Source organism: Leptonychotes weddellii, chromosome 14 (assembly GCF_054177405.1).
Source record: "Leptonychotes weddellii isolate Sample4059 chromosome 14, ASM5417740v2, whole genome shotgun sequence".
Taxonomy (NCBI): Eukaryota; Metazoa; Chordata; class Mammalia; order Carnivora; family Phocidae; genus Leptonychotes; species Leptonychotes weddellii.
Genome location: NC_138382.1, coordinates 24,534,546 through 24,551,734, shown reverse-complemented (window position 1 = coordinate 24,551,734; position 17,189 = coordinate 24,534,546). Strand labels below are relative to the sequence as shown.

The window sequence follows — 17,189 nt, the reverse complement described above, 5'->3', positions numbered from 1 at the left end:
TTGGCCAAATTCAAGGAATTTTAATTTATGATCTTCTAAATATTGTTATGAGATTTCTAATCTTTGTTAACTGTCCTGGTCTTTTGGAAACTTTATACATAAATAGCATTTTTAAAAAATAACTAGAGCTAAATTAGGAAAGAAAAAAATAAGGTAACTTTAATGTGGTTTTATTTTTAACAGGTTTGGTTTTCTTTGGAAATTAATGATCAGTGTATTGTTCATTTGATTAAATTGGAATGTGGAATAACAGACATTAAAAATAAAATCCAAGTTATTAGTAAATGTGACTTGGCACTGCTTTCTTTTCATTTTGACAAAGTAAAACAAGGAGAGGATGGGTAGGGGAGGGGAGGGAATCTCAACGGAAATATCACTCACACCAAGAAAAATAGAACTGATGTAATCCTGTTTTGCAGGATGAGTTAACCTGCAACTGATTTTGTTTTACAGATGGTTTTATCATTAGCGTCTGAACTGCGAGAGAATCATCTTAATGGATTTAACACTCAGAGGCGGTAGGTGTTAAACTAAACATCCCCCTTCTTAAGTTTCAAAATGTAACAGTCTGCTTATGAGAGAAAAATTTTATAATTCTTTGGAAATGCATGTTCATAAGTTCAGGTTATATTCTGTATGGAGAGATTATTTATACATGGTAAATTGGTGAGTTTTATGAAACTTTCTTTTTTTATCACTATTCTTTCAACTTTTATAGGGCAGTAAATCATGCAACGTCTCTTGTGACCCATTGAGTAAAAAACCCTACATATACAGTAGGGAACACAAACAAAGGAAGGGCTCAGCTCGGAGAGAGAGAGAGAGAGTGTGTGTGTGTCTTATAAATACACACACACACAAACAGTATTTACAAGGCAACAGATATTTGATATGCACATATGACTTATTTTAAGAAACATAATATTCCAAAATCTAGACTAAACAAATCAAATAGATTCAGACAAATTAAAAGGCAATTAATCACATTACAAAATGTTCTTCACTATGTGAGAGAATTCAAAGTTGTCTTCATTGGTGAGTAGCATTTCATTTTTTTTTTTAAAGATTGTATTTATTCATTTGAGAGAGAGAGAGAGAGAGGGAGCATGAGCAGGGGGAGGGGCAGAGGCAGAGGGAGAAGCAGAAGCCGTACTGAGAGCTGGGAACCTGACACAGGGGCTCCATCCCAGGACTCTAGGATCCTGACCTGAGCTGAAGGCAGACGCTTAACCAACTGAGCCACCCAGGTGCCCTGGTGAGCATTTCATTTTTAACAAATTATTAACTAAGAGAGTCTGGGGACAAGGGACTTTGTCCTTGTTTTTTGCTTTTTGTTTGTTTTTATAAAGTTACTGTCAATTAAAACTATCACAAATGGTTTTTGCTCTCAGCCTACGTGATCCTTTGCATGTAAACTTTAAAGTAAACTATAAAACCCTTAAAAACACTGGAGAAAATCTTCATGACATTGATTTGGCAATGATTTTTTTGGATATGATACCATAAGCACAGCAACAAAGGAAAAGTAAATAATTGGACTTCATTAAAATTATGAATTTTTATGAATTATAAGACATTATCAAAGCAAAAAGCCTACTGACTGAGAAATATTTGGAAGTCATGTATCCAATAAGGGATTAATACTGAAAGAACTGAAACTCAACAAAAACAAAAAATTCAATTCAAAAATGGGCCAAGAGAGATGTCTTACATGTCTGCAAAGATGATATGTAACCGGCCAGTAAGCACATGAAACAGTGTTCAGCATCACCAATTATTAGTGAAATGCAAATCAAAACCACAGTGGGATATTACGTCACATGTATTAGCCATGATCTATAATTTTTAAGACAAGCAAAAATGGGAAATAATAAATGTTAGCAAGTAAGTTAAGGAAGTACAACCCTTGTGCATTGTTGGTGGGAATGTAACAAACTATAGACTATAGTCTTGCTGGTGGGAATGTTAAATGGTACAGCCACTGTGGAAAAGTTTGGCAGTTCCTCAAAAAATTAAACACAGAATTCCATAAGACCCTGAAATTCCACTCTTAGATATATATTCAAAAGAATTGAAAACAGGGACTTGAACAGATATTTGAACACCAGTGTACATAGCAGCATTATTCACAATAGCCAAAAGGTGGCAACACTCCAAGTTCCCACTAACAAAATGTGGAGTGGATAAACAAAATATGGTATGTAAATACAACAGAATATTCTTCAGCCATAAAAAGGAATAAAATTTTTATATATGCAAGAATATGGGTGGACCTTGAAAACATCATGCTTAGTGAAATAAGCCAGACACACAAGGGGAAATAATGTATGATTCCACTTATATGAAGTACCTAGAAGAGGAAAACTCAGTAGAGACAGCAGAAGAGAGGTTAGAGGTAGAGGGAATGGGGTTATTGTTTAATGGGCCCATCGGTTATGTTAGGGGTTAGAGATAATGAAAAGCTTTGGGGATAGATTGTGGTGATGGGTACACAGCATGTGAATGTGTTTAATGCCACTAAATGGTTACCAAGTACAAATAGTTAAAAAATAATAACAATTATGTATGTTTTACCATGATTTTAAAAAAGCAAGAAAAAAAACAAACATGATACCAACTGTACACTCCATCAGATGACTAAAGTTTAAAACACTTACATCAACCTGGATTTCTCATCCACTGTCTGTGAGAATGTGAAGTGGTGTCATTACTTTGGTAGACAGTGTAGTACTTCATTATAAAGTTAAACACACACTTATCATATGATCCACCAACTCCATTCTTGAGTATTTACTCACAATAAACGAAAACATAGGTAGTCATAAATATTTCTATACAGATATTCATAGCTGCTCAATTTTGTAATAGTTCAAAACCAGAAATGATCCAAAGGACCACCTTAACTGGATGGATAAACAAGTAAGTATTGTCTGTTACCACCGTTTAAGAAATGAAAAGACAAGTCACAAACTGTGAGAAAATATTTTCAGATTATGTATCTGATAAAGGGCTCCTACCCAGAATATATAAAGAACTCAGTAATAAGATATAAAGAACTCAGTAATAAGACCACCCAGTTAAAAAAAAAAATAGGCAAAAGATTGGAAAATGTCATCAAAAAATATATACAAACAGCTAATAAGCACATGAATACTTGTATACAGATGTTCATAGCAGCATTATTCATAATAAAAAGTGGAAGCAACCCAAATATCCATCAACTCATGAATGGATAAACAAAATATGTTGTGTCCATACAGTAGAATACTATACCTCACTAAGAAAAGAACAGTCTACTGATTCATGTTACAACATGTGTGAACCTCAAAAACATTATGCTTAGTGAAAGAAGCCAGTCACTGAAGACCATATATTATATGATTCCATTTTTATAAAATGTCCAGAATAGGTAAATCTATAGAGACAGAGTAGATTAGCAGTTGCCTAGGGCTAAAGGTAGGAACAGGGATTTGCTGCAAATGAGTACAAAAGATCTTGAGGTGATGGAAATGTCCTAAAAGTGGATCATTAGTGGTAATGGCTGTCCAACTCAGTAATTTATTAAAAATCTTTGAATTGAACATTTCAAGTAGGTACATTTTGTGGTATATAAGTTATACCTAAAAAGTAATAAGAAGAGTCCCTAGAAGGGACATGGAAAGCATTTACAGTCATTTATTTACATGTCAGGTAGAGACTTTGGTTTTGCCTTGAGATAAATGTTGAATAATAGAATTAGAAATTTATTTAAATGGACTTAAAACATCAGTAGGATACAATGTATATGTACACCCTTCACCAACAACCCAAACTATGTCAAGTTGATGATTTTTTAAAAACTTAACTGAGAATAAACAACAACAAAACAAAAACACTATTAACAAGTGGAAAACATTAGCCAGAGAATTGGAAGATATTTGCAACCATAAAACAGACAAAGGATTAGTATGGGAAGTATAGAAATGCCTCCTGCAAATCAATCATAAAGAGGCAAACACTCCAGTATAGAAATGGGCAAAAAATATAAGTAAGTTATTACTAAAAGAGGAAAGAAGAATAAATAACAAACATTTAAAAAATTCTTCAAGAGTGATGTCAGCATGACAGTAGAATAGGAAGCCCCAGTCCTTGTTTCCATACAGAGACACTGACTTAACAATGGTATATGACCCAAAGAGCCTTTATGAGAACTCCAGAAACCAATTAAGACGTTATAATACCCCAGACAAACTCGAAGTTAAAAACAACCATATGGAAATGGGTAAGAAGGCCATTTCATATCAATCACAGTAGCCCTTCCCCTAAGCTGGCTCAGTGTTGTGGGATTGGGAGGAAAATTCTAGCTTACAGCTTCTCCCTTGATGGGGAAAGAAAAGAATGGAATATGTTCAGTGTTTCTGCTTTGGGGGGCTGCCTGAGGGACTGGTGTCTCACTTGCCTGACTCTGACCACTGATGGGGAACCAGCATACTTTCAGTGCCTGGGAACTGTGGCACATTAGAGAGTCCTCAGCTGCTTTTTGCAGCACCAGAGAACTGACAGTGCTGCAGACAGAGGTAGGCTCGGAGAGAAAACACCCAACCCAGAGCTAATGTCTAGGTGGCGTAGGGGGTGGGAAAGAAGAGTAGAATATATATCTAATCTTCCAGCTTCTGAAGGGGCTACCTTAGGGATTGGTTTCAGTCTCCCTTGACTTGAAGCAATAACAGAACCAGCATACTTTGGAGGTGAGGAGGCTGCAGAGAACCAAAGAGCTTAGTGGCTTGTTGTAGCACCAGAGAACCTGCAGTACCACAGACAAACACCAGAGGGAGAAAGAGATTGCAAACTCCTGAAAAGCTGGCAAGCTCTCCGGGAAATTACACAAACAATCCCAGAGAAGACACATCCCCAGAAAAGATTCAAAGGACCCCCAGACTCTCTCACCAGGTTGATTAGTGAACATCTTCCCTTGTACAAAGGCAGTCCATAAAGACTGGGAGAAGTGGCTATTTCTTTGACTACAGAAAACACAACAAAATATAACAAGGCACACAAAGAAACAGGAAAACATGGCCCAAACAAAGGAACAAAATTAATTTGCACAAACCTACCCTAAAGAAGTGGAGAGCTATGACCTAACTACCTGGCAAAGAATTAAAAATAATCGTCCTAAAGGAGCTCAATGCACTACAATAGAATACAGATAAACAACTAAATGAAATCAGAAAAATGATGCATAAACAAAATGAGAATATCAGCAGATAGCAATTATGAAAAACAACCAGATAGACATTCTGGAGCTGAAGAATACAATAACTGAATTGAAAAATTTAGTAGAGGGGTTCAACAGTAGACTTAGTCAAGCAGTTAACTTGAAGACATGTCACTTGAAATTGTCAAATCAAGTAAAAAAAAAAAGAATGAAGAAAAGTTAATTAAGCCTTAGAGTTTATGGGACATCATCAAGTGGACCAATTATATGTATAGCAGGAGTCACAGAAGTGAGAAAAAGACAGCTTATCAAATCTGAGGAAGGAATTGGACATCCAAATTCAAGAAGGTCAAAGAACTCCCAACTAGAATAAATCCAAAAGGACCCATAGCAAGACATGTTGTAATCAAACTGTCGAGAGACAGAAAATGTTGACAGCAGCAAGAAAAAGCAAGAAAGAATACGAGGAATGCAACACCTACAAGGAAGCTCTCCAGATTATCAGTGGATTACTCAGCATAAACATTAAGTCCAGAAGGGAGTGAGATGACATATTCAAAAGTGCTAAAACAAAAACCTGCCAACCAAGATTATTATATTCTGCAAAGTGTCCTTCAAAAATGGAGAAATTAAGACTTTCCCAAATAAACAAAAGCTGGGGGAGTTCATCACCACAAGACCAGCCTTACAAGAATTGTTAAAGGGAGTTTTTCAAGTTGAAACCAAAGGACTTTAGGCAGCAACACAAGAGCATACTGAAATATAAAACTCTCTGTTAAAGGTAAATATATAAACAAATGCAAAATCCTGTGATACTGTAATGGTAGTACATAAATTACTTTTAAATCTGTTAACAAAAGTTAGACAATAAAAGCATAATTAAGAACTATAACCACAAAAGTATGTTAATGGGAGCACCTGGGTGGCTCAGTTGGCTAAGCATCTGCCTTTGGCTGAGGTCATGATCTTGGGGTCCTGGGATTGAGCCCCATGTGGGGCTCCCTGCTCAGCTGGGAGCCTGCTTCTTCCTCTCCTCCCCACTCCTGCACTCTCTCTCTCTCTCTCGCTATCCCTGTCTCTCTCTCTCAAATAAATAAATAAAATGTTTAAAAAAAAGTATTAAGTGATAAAATCCTGAATACTTTTCTTAGCAGTCCTACAATACAAGTTAGATGAAAATAATAACTATGATGTTAATTAACATTTTATTCTACTACTAATGCATGTCAGTCCTCCGTAGTTATAATGAGATATGTAGAACTAAGTTAGTGGCAATTCTTTTGTTCAATCACCAGCTTTTAGGGTAAATAAAACATTCAGGGCATGCCTGAGATAAAAATGCTCAGTCACAGGCTGGGTGAACACAGAGTTCTGACAGAAACCAGGGAGACAAGAGTGATTGACTACTTCTCTGTGAGGGTTCACTGAACACTGAAAGCTCACTTTCAGCTCAGGGGCTAGAGAGTGGAGCACCGCCATATTCATCCTGCCTATCAGTGCTGAAAGCCTTCAGGGAGCAAAACAGCACCACCTAGTGCAATCTAGAGCTGCTTACACTGAGCTGGGCCCCCTGGCAAGTGAGGCCCATTTGCACAAGTGCAAGGGCACCTGAAAATCAGCCCGACAGGCCCCTCCCCCAGAAGACCAGCAGGAACAACTGGCTAGCACCCTTTACTCATCATAGAGAACTGCAAAGCTTCAGCTCTTGGGAAAAACAGTATATAGCACTCGAGGGTTTTTTTTATTCTTTAGTCTTTCAGTTTTTTTTTTTTCCCAGCTACTTTATTTTTTTAATTGTTTTTTCTTTTTACTTTTTACTCTTCATATATATATATTATTTTTGGTTTCCTTTCATAGTATTTTATTTTATTTTTGTATATATATAAGTTTTTCTTTCTTTCCTATTTTGGGATCTAGTTTCTTTTAACAAGCAGACCAAAACACACCCAGGATCTAGTTTCTTGTTTTGTTCTGCTTTGTTTCTTGTTTGACTTTTTCTTGTTTTATTTTTGTTTTCTTCTGCTTTGTTCTCTTTGTTGTGGTGGTAGTGGTGGTCTTTTCTCTTTCTTCTGTTCTTTTCTGGACAAAATGATGAGATGGAGAAATTTACCCCCAAAAAAGAACAGGAGGGTAGTACTCACTGCCAGGGATTTAATCAATATGGATATGAATAAAGATGTCTGAACTGGAATTTAAAACAATGATTACAAAGATACTAGCTGGGCTTGAAAAAAGCATAGAAGACACTAGAGAATCCCTTACTGTAGAAATAAAGAAACTAAAACCTAGTCAGGCTGAAATTAAAAATACTATTACTGAGATGCATCCCAAATGGAGGCCCTGAAAGCAAAGATAAATGAGGAAGAAGAGAGTGTCAGTGATATAGATAAAATGATGGAAAATAAGAAAGCTGAAAAGAAGAGAGAAAGACAGCTACTCTATCAGGAAGGAAGATTTCGAGAACTCAGCGATTCCATAAAGTGAAATAATATCCAGATAACAGAGGTTCCAGAAGATGAAGAGAGGGAGAGAAGGGCAGAAGATTTATTTGAACAAATTATAGCTGAGAACTTCCTAGTCTGGGGAAGGAAACAGGCATTCAAGTCCAGGAGGCAGAGAGGAACCCCCTGCAAAATCAATGAACATAGGTCAATACCTTGACATATAATAGTGAAGTTTGCAAATTTCAAAGATAAAGAGAAAAATCCTGAAACCAAGAGGTCCTTAACCTACAAGGGGTAGACACATAAGACTGGCAGCAGACCTGTCCACAGAGACCTGGCAGGCCAGAAAGGACTGGTATGATATATTCAGTGTGCTAAATGGCAAAAATATGCAGCCAATATACTTTATCCAGCAAGGCTGTCATTCAGAATAGAAGGAGAGATAGAGAGTTTCCAGGACAAATAAAAACTAAAGGAATTTGTGAACACTAAACCAGCCCTACAACAAATATTAAAGGGGATCCTTTGAGAGAAGGGAGAGCCCAAAAGTAACAAAGACCAGAAAGGAATAGAGACAATAGACAGAAATAGCAATGTCACAGGTAATACAATGGCACTAAATTTTCACTAGTTACTCTAAATGTAAATGAGCTAAATGCCCCAATCAAAAAGCACAGGGTATCAGACTGGATTAAAAAAAAACAACAACAAAAAAACAAGACCCATCCATATACTGTCTACAAGAGACTCACTTTAGGCCCAAAGACACCTCCAGATTGAAAGTGCGGGGGTGGAGAACTATTTATCATGCCAGTGGACATCAAAAGAAAGTTGGAGTAGCAATCCTTATATCAGACAAACTGGATTTTAAACCAAAGAGTATAATAAGAGATGAAGGAGGATACTATATCATAATTAAAGGGTCTATCCAACAAGAAAAGCTAACAATTGTAAATATTTATGCCCCTAACATGGGAACAACCAAATAAATAAACCAATTACTGACAAAGTTAAAGAAACTCATTGATAATAATACAATAATAATAGGGGATTTTAACACCCTGCTTGCAGCAATGGACAGATCATCTAAGCAGGAGATCAATAAGGAAACAAGAGCTTTGAATGACACACTGGACCAGATGGACTTCACATATATATTCAGAGCATACCATCCTAAAACAACAGAACATACATTCTTCTCAAGTGCACATGGAACATTCCCCAGAATAGATCACATCCTGGGTCACAAATCAGATCTCAACCGGTACCAAAAGATTGGGATCATTCCCTGCATATTTTCGGACCACAATGCATTGAAACTAGAACTCAATCACGAGAGGGAATTTGGAAAGAACTCAAATACATGGAGAATAAAGAGCATCCTGGTAAAAAATGAATGGGTCAACCAGGAAATTAAAGAAGAATTAAAAAAATATATGGAAGCAAATGAAAATGAAAACATGGCAGTTCAGAACCTTTGGGATGAAGCAAAGGTGGTCCTACGAGGGAAGTTTACAGCAAACAGGCCTTTCTCAAGAAACAAGAAAAGTCTCAAAAACACAACCTTACCTTAGACCCAAAGGAGCTGGAAAAAGAACAGCAAATAAAGCCAAAATCCAGCAGGAGAAGAGAAATAATAAAGATTAGAGCAGAAATCAATGATACAGAAATCAGAAAAACAAAAGAACGGATCAAAGAAACTAGTAGCTGTTTCTTTGAAAGAATAAGATCGATAAATCCCTAGCCAGACTTACCAAAAAGAAAAGAGAAAGGACCCAAATAAATAAAATAATGAATGAAAGAGGAGAGATCACAACCAACATCAAAGAGATACAATTATAAGAGAATGTTATGAGCAATTAACAGATTAGGCAATCTGTAAGAAATGGATGCATTCTTACATATGAACATATAATCTACCAAAACTGAAACAGAGAGAAGTAGAAAAAAACCTGAATATACTCATAACCAGCAAAGGAATCAAATCACTAATCAAAAATCTCCTAACAACCAAGAGTCTAGGGCTGGATGGCTTCCCAGGGGAATTCTACCAAACATTTAAAGAATTAATACCTGTTCTTCTGAAGCTGTTTCAAAAAATAGAAATGGAGGGAAAACTTCCAAACTTATTCTATGAGGTCAGCATTACCTTGATCCCGAAACCAGACAAAGACCCCACCAAAAAGAATTACAGACCAATATCCCTGATGAACATGGATGCAGAAATTCTCACCAAGATACTAGCTAATAGGATCCAACAGTATACATTAAAAGGATTATTCACCACAACCAAATGGGTTTTATTCCTGGGCTGCAAGGGTGGTTCCACATTTGCAAATCAATCAGTGTGATACACCACATTAATAAAAGAAAGAACAAGAACCATATGATCCTCTCAGTAGATGCAGAAAAAGCATTTGACAAAATACAGAATCCTTTCTTGATCAAAACTGTCCACAGTGTAGAGATAGAGGGAACATACCTCAATATCATAAAAGCCATTATGAAAAGTCCACAGCAAATATCATCCTCAATAGGGAGTAACTGAGACTTTCCCCCTAAGGTCAGAAACACAACAGGGATGTCCATTCTCACCACTGTTGTTCAACATAGTGCTGGAAGTCCTAGCCTCAGCAATCACACAGTAAAAAGAAATAACAGGTATCCAGCCTGGCAAAGAAGAAATCAAACTTTCACTATTTGCAGATGACATGATATTCTATGTAGAAAACCCAAAGACTCCATCCAGAAATTGTTAGAACTGATAAAGGAGTTCAGCAAAGTCACAAGATATAAAATCAATGCGCAGAAGTCAGTTGCAGTTTTATACAATAACAATGAGGCAGAAGAAAGAGAATTCAAGGAATCGATCCCACTTAAAATTGCACCAAAAACCATGAGATACCTAAGAATAAGCCTAACCAAAGAGGTAAAGGATCTTTACTCTGAAAACTATAGAACACTTATGAAAGAAATTGAGAAAGACACAAAGAAATGGAAAAACATTCCATGCTCATGAATTGGAAGAACAAATATTGTTAAAATGTCATGCTACCCAGAGCAGTCTACACATTCAGTGCAATCCCTATCAAACAAAATACCATCAACATTTTTCACAGAGCTGGAACAAACAATTCTAAAATTTGTATGGAAGCAGAAAAGACCCCGCGTAGCCAAAGTAATGTTGGAAAAAAAAGCAAAGCTGGAGGCATCACAATTCTGGACTTCAAACTGTATTACAAAGCTGTAATCATCAAGGCAGTATGGTACTGGCACAAAAACAGACACGTAGATCAGTGAAACAGAATAGAGAACCCAGAAGTGGACCCTCAACTCTGTGGTCAACTAATCTTCAACAAAGTAGGAAAGAATGTCCAATGGAAAAAAGACAGTCTCTTCAGAAATGGTGTTGGGAAAATTGGATAGCCACATGCAGAAGAATGAAATCAGACCACTTTCTTACACCATACACAAAAATAGACTCAAAATAGATGAAAGACTAAATGTGAGACAGGAGTCCATCAAAATCCTAGAGGAGAACGCAGGCAGCAACCTTTTGACCGAGGTTGCAGCAGCTTTTTACCAGACCATCTCCAAAGGCAAGAGAAACAAAAGCAAAACTGAACTATTGGGACTTTATGAAGATAAAAAAGCTTTTGCACAGCAGAGGAAACAGTCAACAAAACTAAAAGGCAACCTACTGAATGGGAGAAGATATTTGTCTTGTCATATAAGGGGCTAGTATCCCAAATCTATAAAAAATTAATCAAACTCTACACCCAAAAAAACAAAAAAATCTAGTCAAGAAATGGGCAGAAGAGATGAACAGACATTTTTCCACAGAAGACATACAAATGGCCAACAGACACATGAAAAAATGCTTAACATCATTCGGCATCAGGGAAATACAAATCAATACCACAATGAGACACCACCTCACAGTGGTCAGAATGGCTGAAATGAACAACTCAGGAAACAACAGATGTTGCCAAGGATGCGGAGAAAGGGCAACCCTCTTACACTGTTGGTGGAAATGCAAACTGATGCAGCCACTTTGGAATACAGTATGGAGGTTCCTCAAAAAGTTAAAAATAGAGTTACCGTACAACCCAGCAATTGCACTACTAGGTATTTATGCAAAGGATACAAACAGTGATTTGAAGCAGCAATGTCCACAATAGCCAAACTATGGAAAGAGCCCAGATGTCCATTGACAGATGAATGGATAAAGAAGAGGTGGTATATATATATACAGTAGAATATTATTCAGCCATCAAAAAGAATGAAATCTTGACATTTACAACAATGTGGTTGGAACTAGAGGGTATTATGCTAAGCGACATAAGTGAGAGGAGCACAAATACCATATTTCACTCATATGTGGAATTTAAGAAACAAAACAGATGAACGTAGAGGAAGGGAAAGAAAATTAAAATAAGACAAAATAAGACAAAGGCATAGAGGAAGGAAATCATGAGACTCTTAATTATAGAAAACATACTGAGGGTTGCTGGAAGGGAGGTGGTGGGCAGATGGGGTAATTGGGTGATGGGCATTAAGGAGGGCACTTGAGATAATGAGCACTGGGTGTTGTATGCAATTGATGAATGACTAAATTCTACCTCTGAAACTAAGAATACAGTATATGTTAATTAAATTGAGTTGAAATAAGAAACTTAAAAAAAAAAAGAATGAGACTACTATGAACAATTACACTGTAACAAATTGGATAACCTAGAAGAAATGGTTAACTTTTTTATAAACATACAACCTACCAAGAGTGAATCATAAATTTAAAAAATCTGAACAGATCTATAACGGGAAGGAGATTGAATCAGTAATCAAAAACTTTCCAACAAAGAAAAGCCCAGGACCAGATGGTTTCACTAGAGTTTTCTACCAAATATTTAAAGAATTAACACCAATCCTTCTCAAACTTTTTCAAGTAATTGAAGAGGAGGGTACATTTCAAAACTCATTTTATGAAGCCAGCATTACCGTGATACCAAAGGTAGATAAAGACAGTAGAAGAAAAGAAAACTGTAGACCAATATTCGTGATGAATATTGATGATGTGTAAAAATCCTCATCAGTATACAAGCAAACCAAACTCAACAATACACTAAAAAGATTATGCATATGGTCAAGTGGGATTTATTCCTAGCATGCAAAGATGGTTCGACATACAAAAACCAATTAGTGTAATACACCATATTAGCTGAATGATGGAGAAAACCACATCATGATAATTTTAATTAAATCAGAAAAAACTTTCTGATAAAATTCAACACCCTTTCATGATAAGAAAATTCAACAAATCAGGAATACAAAGAAACTACTTCAACAAAATAAAGACCATGTGTGAGAAGGCTGCAACTAGCATCATCCTTCATGGTGAAAGACCAAAATTTTTTCCTTCTAAAATCAGAAACAAAGCAAGGATACCCTCTCTTACCACTTCTTTTTAACAAAGTACTGGAAGTACTAGAGCAATTGGGCAAGACAAACAAAAGGCATCCAAATTTTATTTTGTGTGTGTTTTTTTCAAGATTTTATTTAGAGAGAGAGAGCGCGCACACACATGGGAGGAGGGGGAGAAGGGGAAGGAGAAGGAGAGAGAATCTTCAGCACAATCTGCGCTGAGGGTAGATCCTGATGCTCAGTCCCATCACCCCGAGATCATGACCTGAGCAGAAACCAAGAGTAGGACACTTAACTGACAGAGCCACCCATGTGCCCCAAGGCATCCAAAATTTTTTTTTTAAGATTTATTTATTTAGTTTAGAGAGAGAATGAGCAGGAGGGGAGGGACAGAGGGAGGAGAGAGAGTCCCAAGCTGACTGCATACTGAGCATGGAGCCCTGCAGTGGGTCTTGATCTCAGGGCCTTGAGGTCAAGACCTGAGCCCAAACCCATGGTCGGACGTTTAACCAACTGTACCACCCAGGCACCCCTCAAGGCATCCAAATTTTAAGGGACAGTTTATTGTTTGTAAATGACGTGATCTTATATGTACAAAAGCCTAAAGACTCCACAGAAAAACTGTTAAAACTAATAAATGAATTCAGTAAAGTTACAGGACGCAAAATCAATACTCAAATATCAATTGTGTTTTTATACACTAATAGCAGTCCAATAAGAGATTTTTTTAAAAGCCCATTTATAATAGCATCAAAAAGACAAAATATCTAGGAATAAATTTAATCAAGGAGATGAAAGACTTGTATGCTACAAACTACAAAACATTGCTGAAAAACATTAAGTATGTCCCAAATACCTGAAAAGGCATTGTGTTGAGGGATTGAAAGATTTAATATTGTCAAAATGTCCATACTACCCCAAGCAGTCCATAGATACAGTGCAGTCCTATTAAAATCCAGATGGCATTTTTCTTTTGCAGAAATGGAAAAAAAAAAAAAAGCCCTAAAATTCATAAAGAATCTTAGAGAACCCCAAATAGCCAACAACCTTGTAAAGAAAAACAAAGGTAGAGGACTCACACCTCTGGATTTGAAAACATATCTCAAGGCTACAGTTATTAAGCCACTTTGGTACTGGTATAAAGCCAGACACAGAGACCCATGGAATAGAATAGGAAGGAAGTTGCAAAAAGATACCTGTAATGTCATAAAACAATACACACATATAAAGTAAAAGTTAAAACTAGACAGAAAGGACTCATATCATTAGGGGAGTGCCAGGTCCTGGGAAGGAGAAGAGGAAATGGGACAGGAGAAGGGTATTTCTTTTTTTTTTTTTTTCCTTAGGAGAAGGGTATTTCAACTATAATTGAAACATTCTTATTTCTTTAAAACCTCAACTAGAAATAACAATAAAATGTTAGCGTTGCAAAAATCTTGGCAATGAGTACACAGTTGATGTTATAGTAATTCCCTATGTTTTTGTATACGTTATAATTTTATAATTAAACTTTAAAAAATGAAAATACAGTGTTAGCTAGTAAAATCCTGAAAATTAAAAGATAATATTCATAATAAAGGAATAATTTCGTGCTTCAGATTCTTATTCCAAAATAGCAGGTGTAGTTCATGAAAAAACAATCATCTTTAATCAGCCTCCAATTGGTTAGTATTTATTCCTCTGTGCAGTATTTTTCCCCTTTATTTAAATCTTTTTGCACTGTACCTATTATTTGATTTTACTGGTCTTTCAGATTCTTTCTTTACTGAAGGATGTCCATGCTGGCACTCCAGCTGGCAGTAGCCGCAAGGATACAGTGGTGATTAACTTGGTTAGTAGTTTAAAAACATTTTTAGTCAAAGCAAGTCGGTGATGTAATTAGTAAAATTCTTTTTTTTTTTTTTTTTTTAAAGATTTTATTTGACAGAGAGAGAGAGACAGCGAGAGAGGGAACACAAGCAGGGGGAGTGGGAGAGTGAGAAGCAGGCTTCCTGCAGAGCAGGGAGCCCGATGCGGGGCTCGATCCCAGGACCCTGGGATCATGACCTGAGCTGAAGGCAGACGCTTAACGACTGAGCCACCCCGGTGCCCCTAATTAGTAAAATTCTTAACTGAATTTACCAAGAGTATGAGATGCTTGTGCTAGTAGAATGTCCTCTGGACACTGGCACATCTGATACATTTCTAATTTGCTCTGTTGAATAATGTTTACTATGGAGTCTTAATTTTTGAATGAATTTCAGAATTCAACAAGAAATGTCTTGCAGGTATTTTTTTGAATGTGTTGAGCTTTTAGAGAAATTCAATCTCTTGAATTAAGTTCATTTATACTTATCAGAAGATTGAATTTAAAAAGCAAGTTGATGCTCAGCATTCTTTTTGAGTCTCTTTATGAGCTTTTAAAGTCCTACTTTTAAGACCTCAAACCAGGAAGTTCTGTTCTCCATCCATAAAAGAACCTGGATCCCTTAAAGCTTATGTGAGACTCAGAACACATCTACAGTTCTCTAGTGAATTTTAAGTCCAACCAAGTGTGTTCTCTTGTCTCAAGTAGAAACTGATTTCATGAAATTGGTAGTGGAATGGCATCATGATAACATTTAAAAGAGCTGCCAAACATGCTGGAGCCGTTATAGTTGTTGCTATCATAAGTTATAATAATAACTACAATATGCATCATTATAATGTGTAAATTTCTCCTACTATATGTATATATATGTGTGTGTGTGTGTATGAAGTTTTCTGTACATTTTTAAGATTTAAAAGTCAAAAAAGTTGAATAAGAATATACTATAGTATGCAGACTACTTTCTGGTATACTTGAATGTAGATATTCCCCTATTTATGAGACTTAAATTTTATCATTTTCTTTCCCCTAGGAAGACTTAAAATGTTAAAGCCACCAAGAGCCTCTTGAACGCCATATAAGCAATGCAATTCTGTTTTTCTCTGTGTTGTTAATAGAGGGCATCTTACTTTTTTTTTTTTCATTTTTTTGCTACTTAAATCTTTTTTTTTTTTAAGATTTTATTTACTTTTGAGAGAGAGAGCATGAGTGGGGGAGGGCAGAGGGAGAAGCAGACTCCCTGCCGGACAGGGAGCCTGATGTGGGACTCAATCCCAGTACCCTGGGATCATGACCTGAGCTGAAGGCAGAGATTTAACTGACTGAGCCACCCAGGCAACCTCTACTTAAATCTTTAAAGTTCATTTCAAAAGACTCAAAAGTCTTGTAGAAAATATAGAATTAATCTCATAACTTCAATGCATACAGTGGCAGAGGAACAAAAAAATAGGAAAATCTGTTTGGTTTCCTTTTGCATTATTTTTAGAAGCCTGATAAATGGTCTTGTCATAGGATTTTAAATAGAATTTCACTTGCCACCAACTAAAATCAACAATTCAGTGACAGAATATTTAAATTCTCTCCTGTTCTTTGCCATAAACCATCCAGAAGGAATGACATTCTGGACTTTGAGAGCATCATCAGTTTATCTTGTAGTTCTATGGTTTGCTGCAGATGTTTTGGAAGCGTCAGTATAGCCACATGGGAATGATGTTTCCAGCAGTATATGGTTACTGTTGAGCCTTCTGCAGTTGAATTTTTGTGCAAAAATCATTTGGAAGTGCTGCTCTGGCAATCAATCAAGACATAATGCTTATCATAATCCAGTCTGGAAAGTGTTGCCTAACTATAGTTGAAGTTGGACCTCCACATTCTGGCAAGCTTCAGACCAAAAGAGGGAGCCGTGAAGGCTGTGAGCACTTTGAAGCCCTTCAGAAGATCATCAGTTGACCTTGCCTGCATTTTGATAGAACCAAGAACTGCTGAAATTTATATGAGACTTTAGAATTTTTTAGGAAAATTCTCTTGGACCTTTTCAGCCTAATTGAGAGATACAATCTGCAGACCATAAATTTCAGTGCTTGAGGGCACCTGGGTGGCTCAGTTGGTTAAGCAACTGCCTTCGGCTCAGGTCATGATCCTGGAGTCCCGGGATCGAGTCCCGCATCGGGCTCCCTGCTCGGCAGGGAGCCTGCTTCTCCCTCTGACCCTCCCCCCTCTCATGTGCTCTCTGTCTCTCTCATTCTCTCTGTCTCAAATAAATAAATAAAATCTTTAAAAAAAA

General features: G+C 36.6%; 1 protein-coding gene across 12 annotated transcripts in view; it reads left to right on the top strand.

Annotated features, from left to right (window-relative positions):
- FANCC (FA complementation group C) overlaps nt 1–17,189 on the top strand; it is a 275,913-nt gene that overhangs the window by 182,747 nt on the left and 75,977 nt on the right. For all 12 annotated transcript variants that reach the window (XR_014139961.1, XM_081802919.1, XM_081802917.1 and 9 more), the window contains one exon: nt 454–518. Coding sequence is in view for 11 of the 12 variants with exons in the window: in XM_081802919.1 (XP_081659045.1) it covers nt 454–518 (65 nt within the window). In the remaining variant the exon portion in view is untranslated. The remainder of the gene's footprint in view (nt 1–453; nt 519–17,189) is intronic.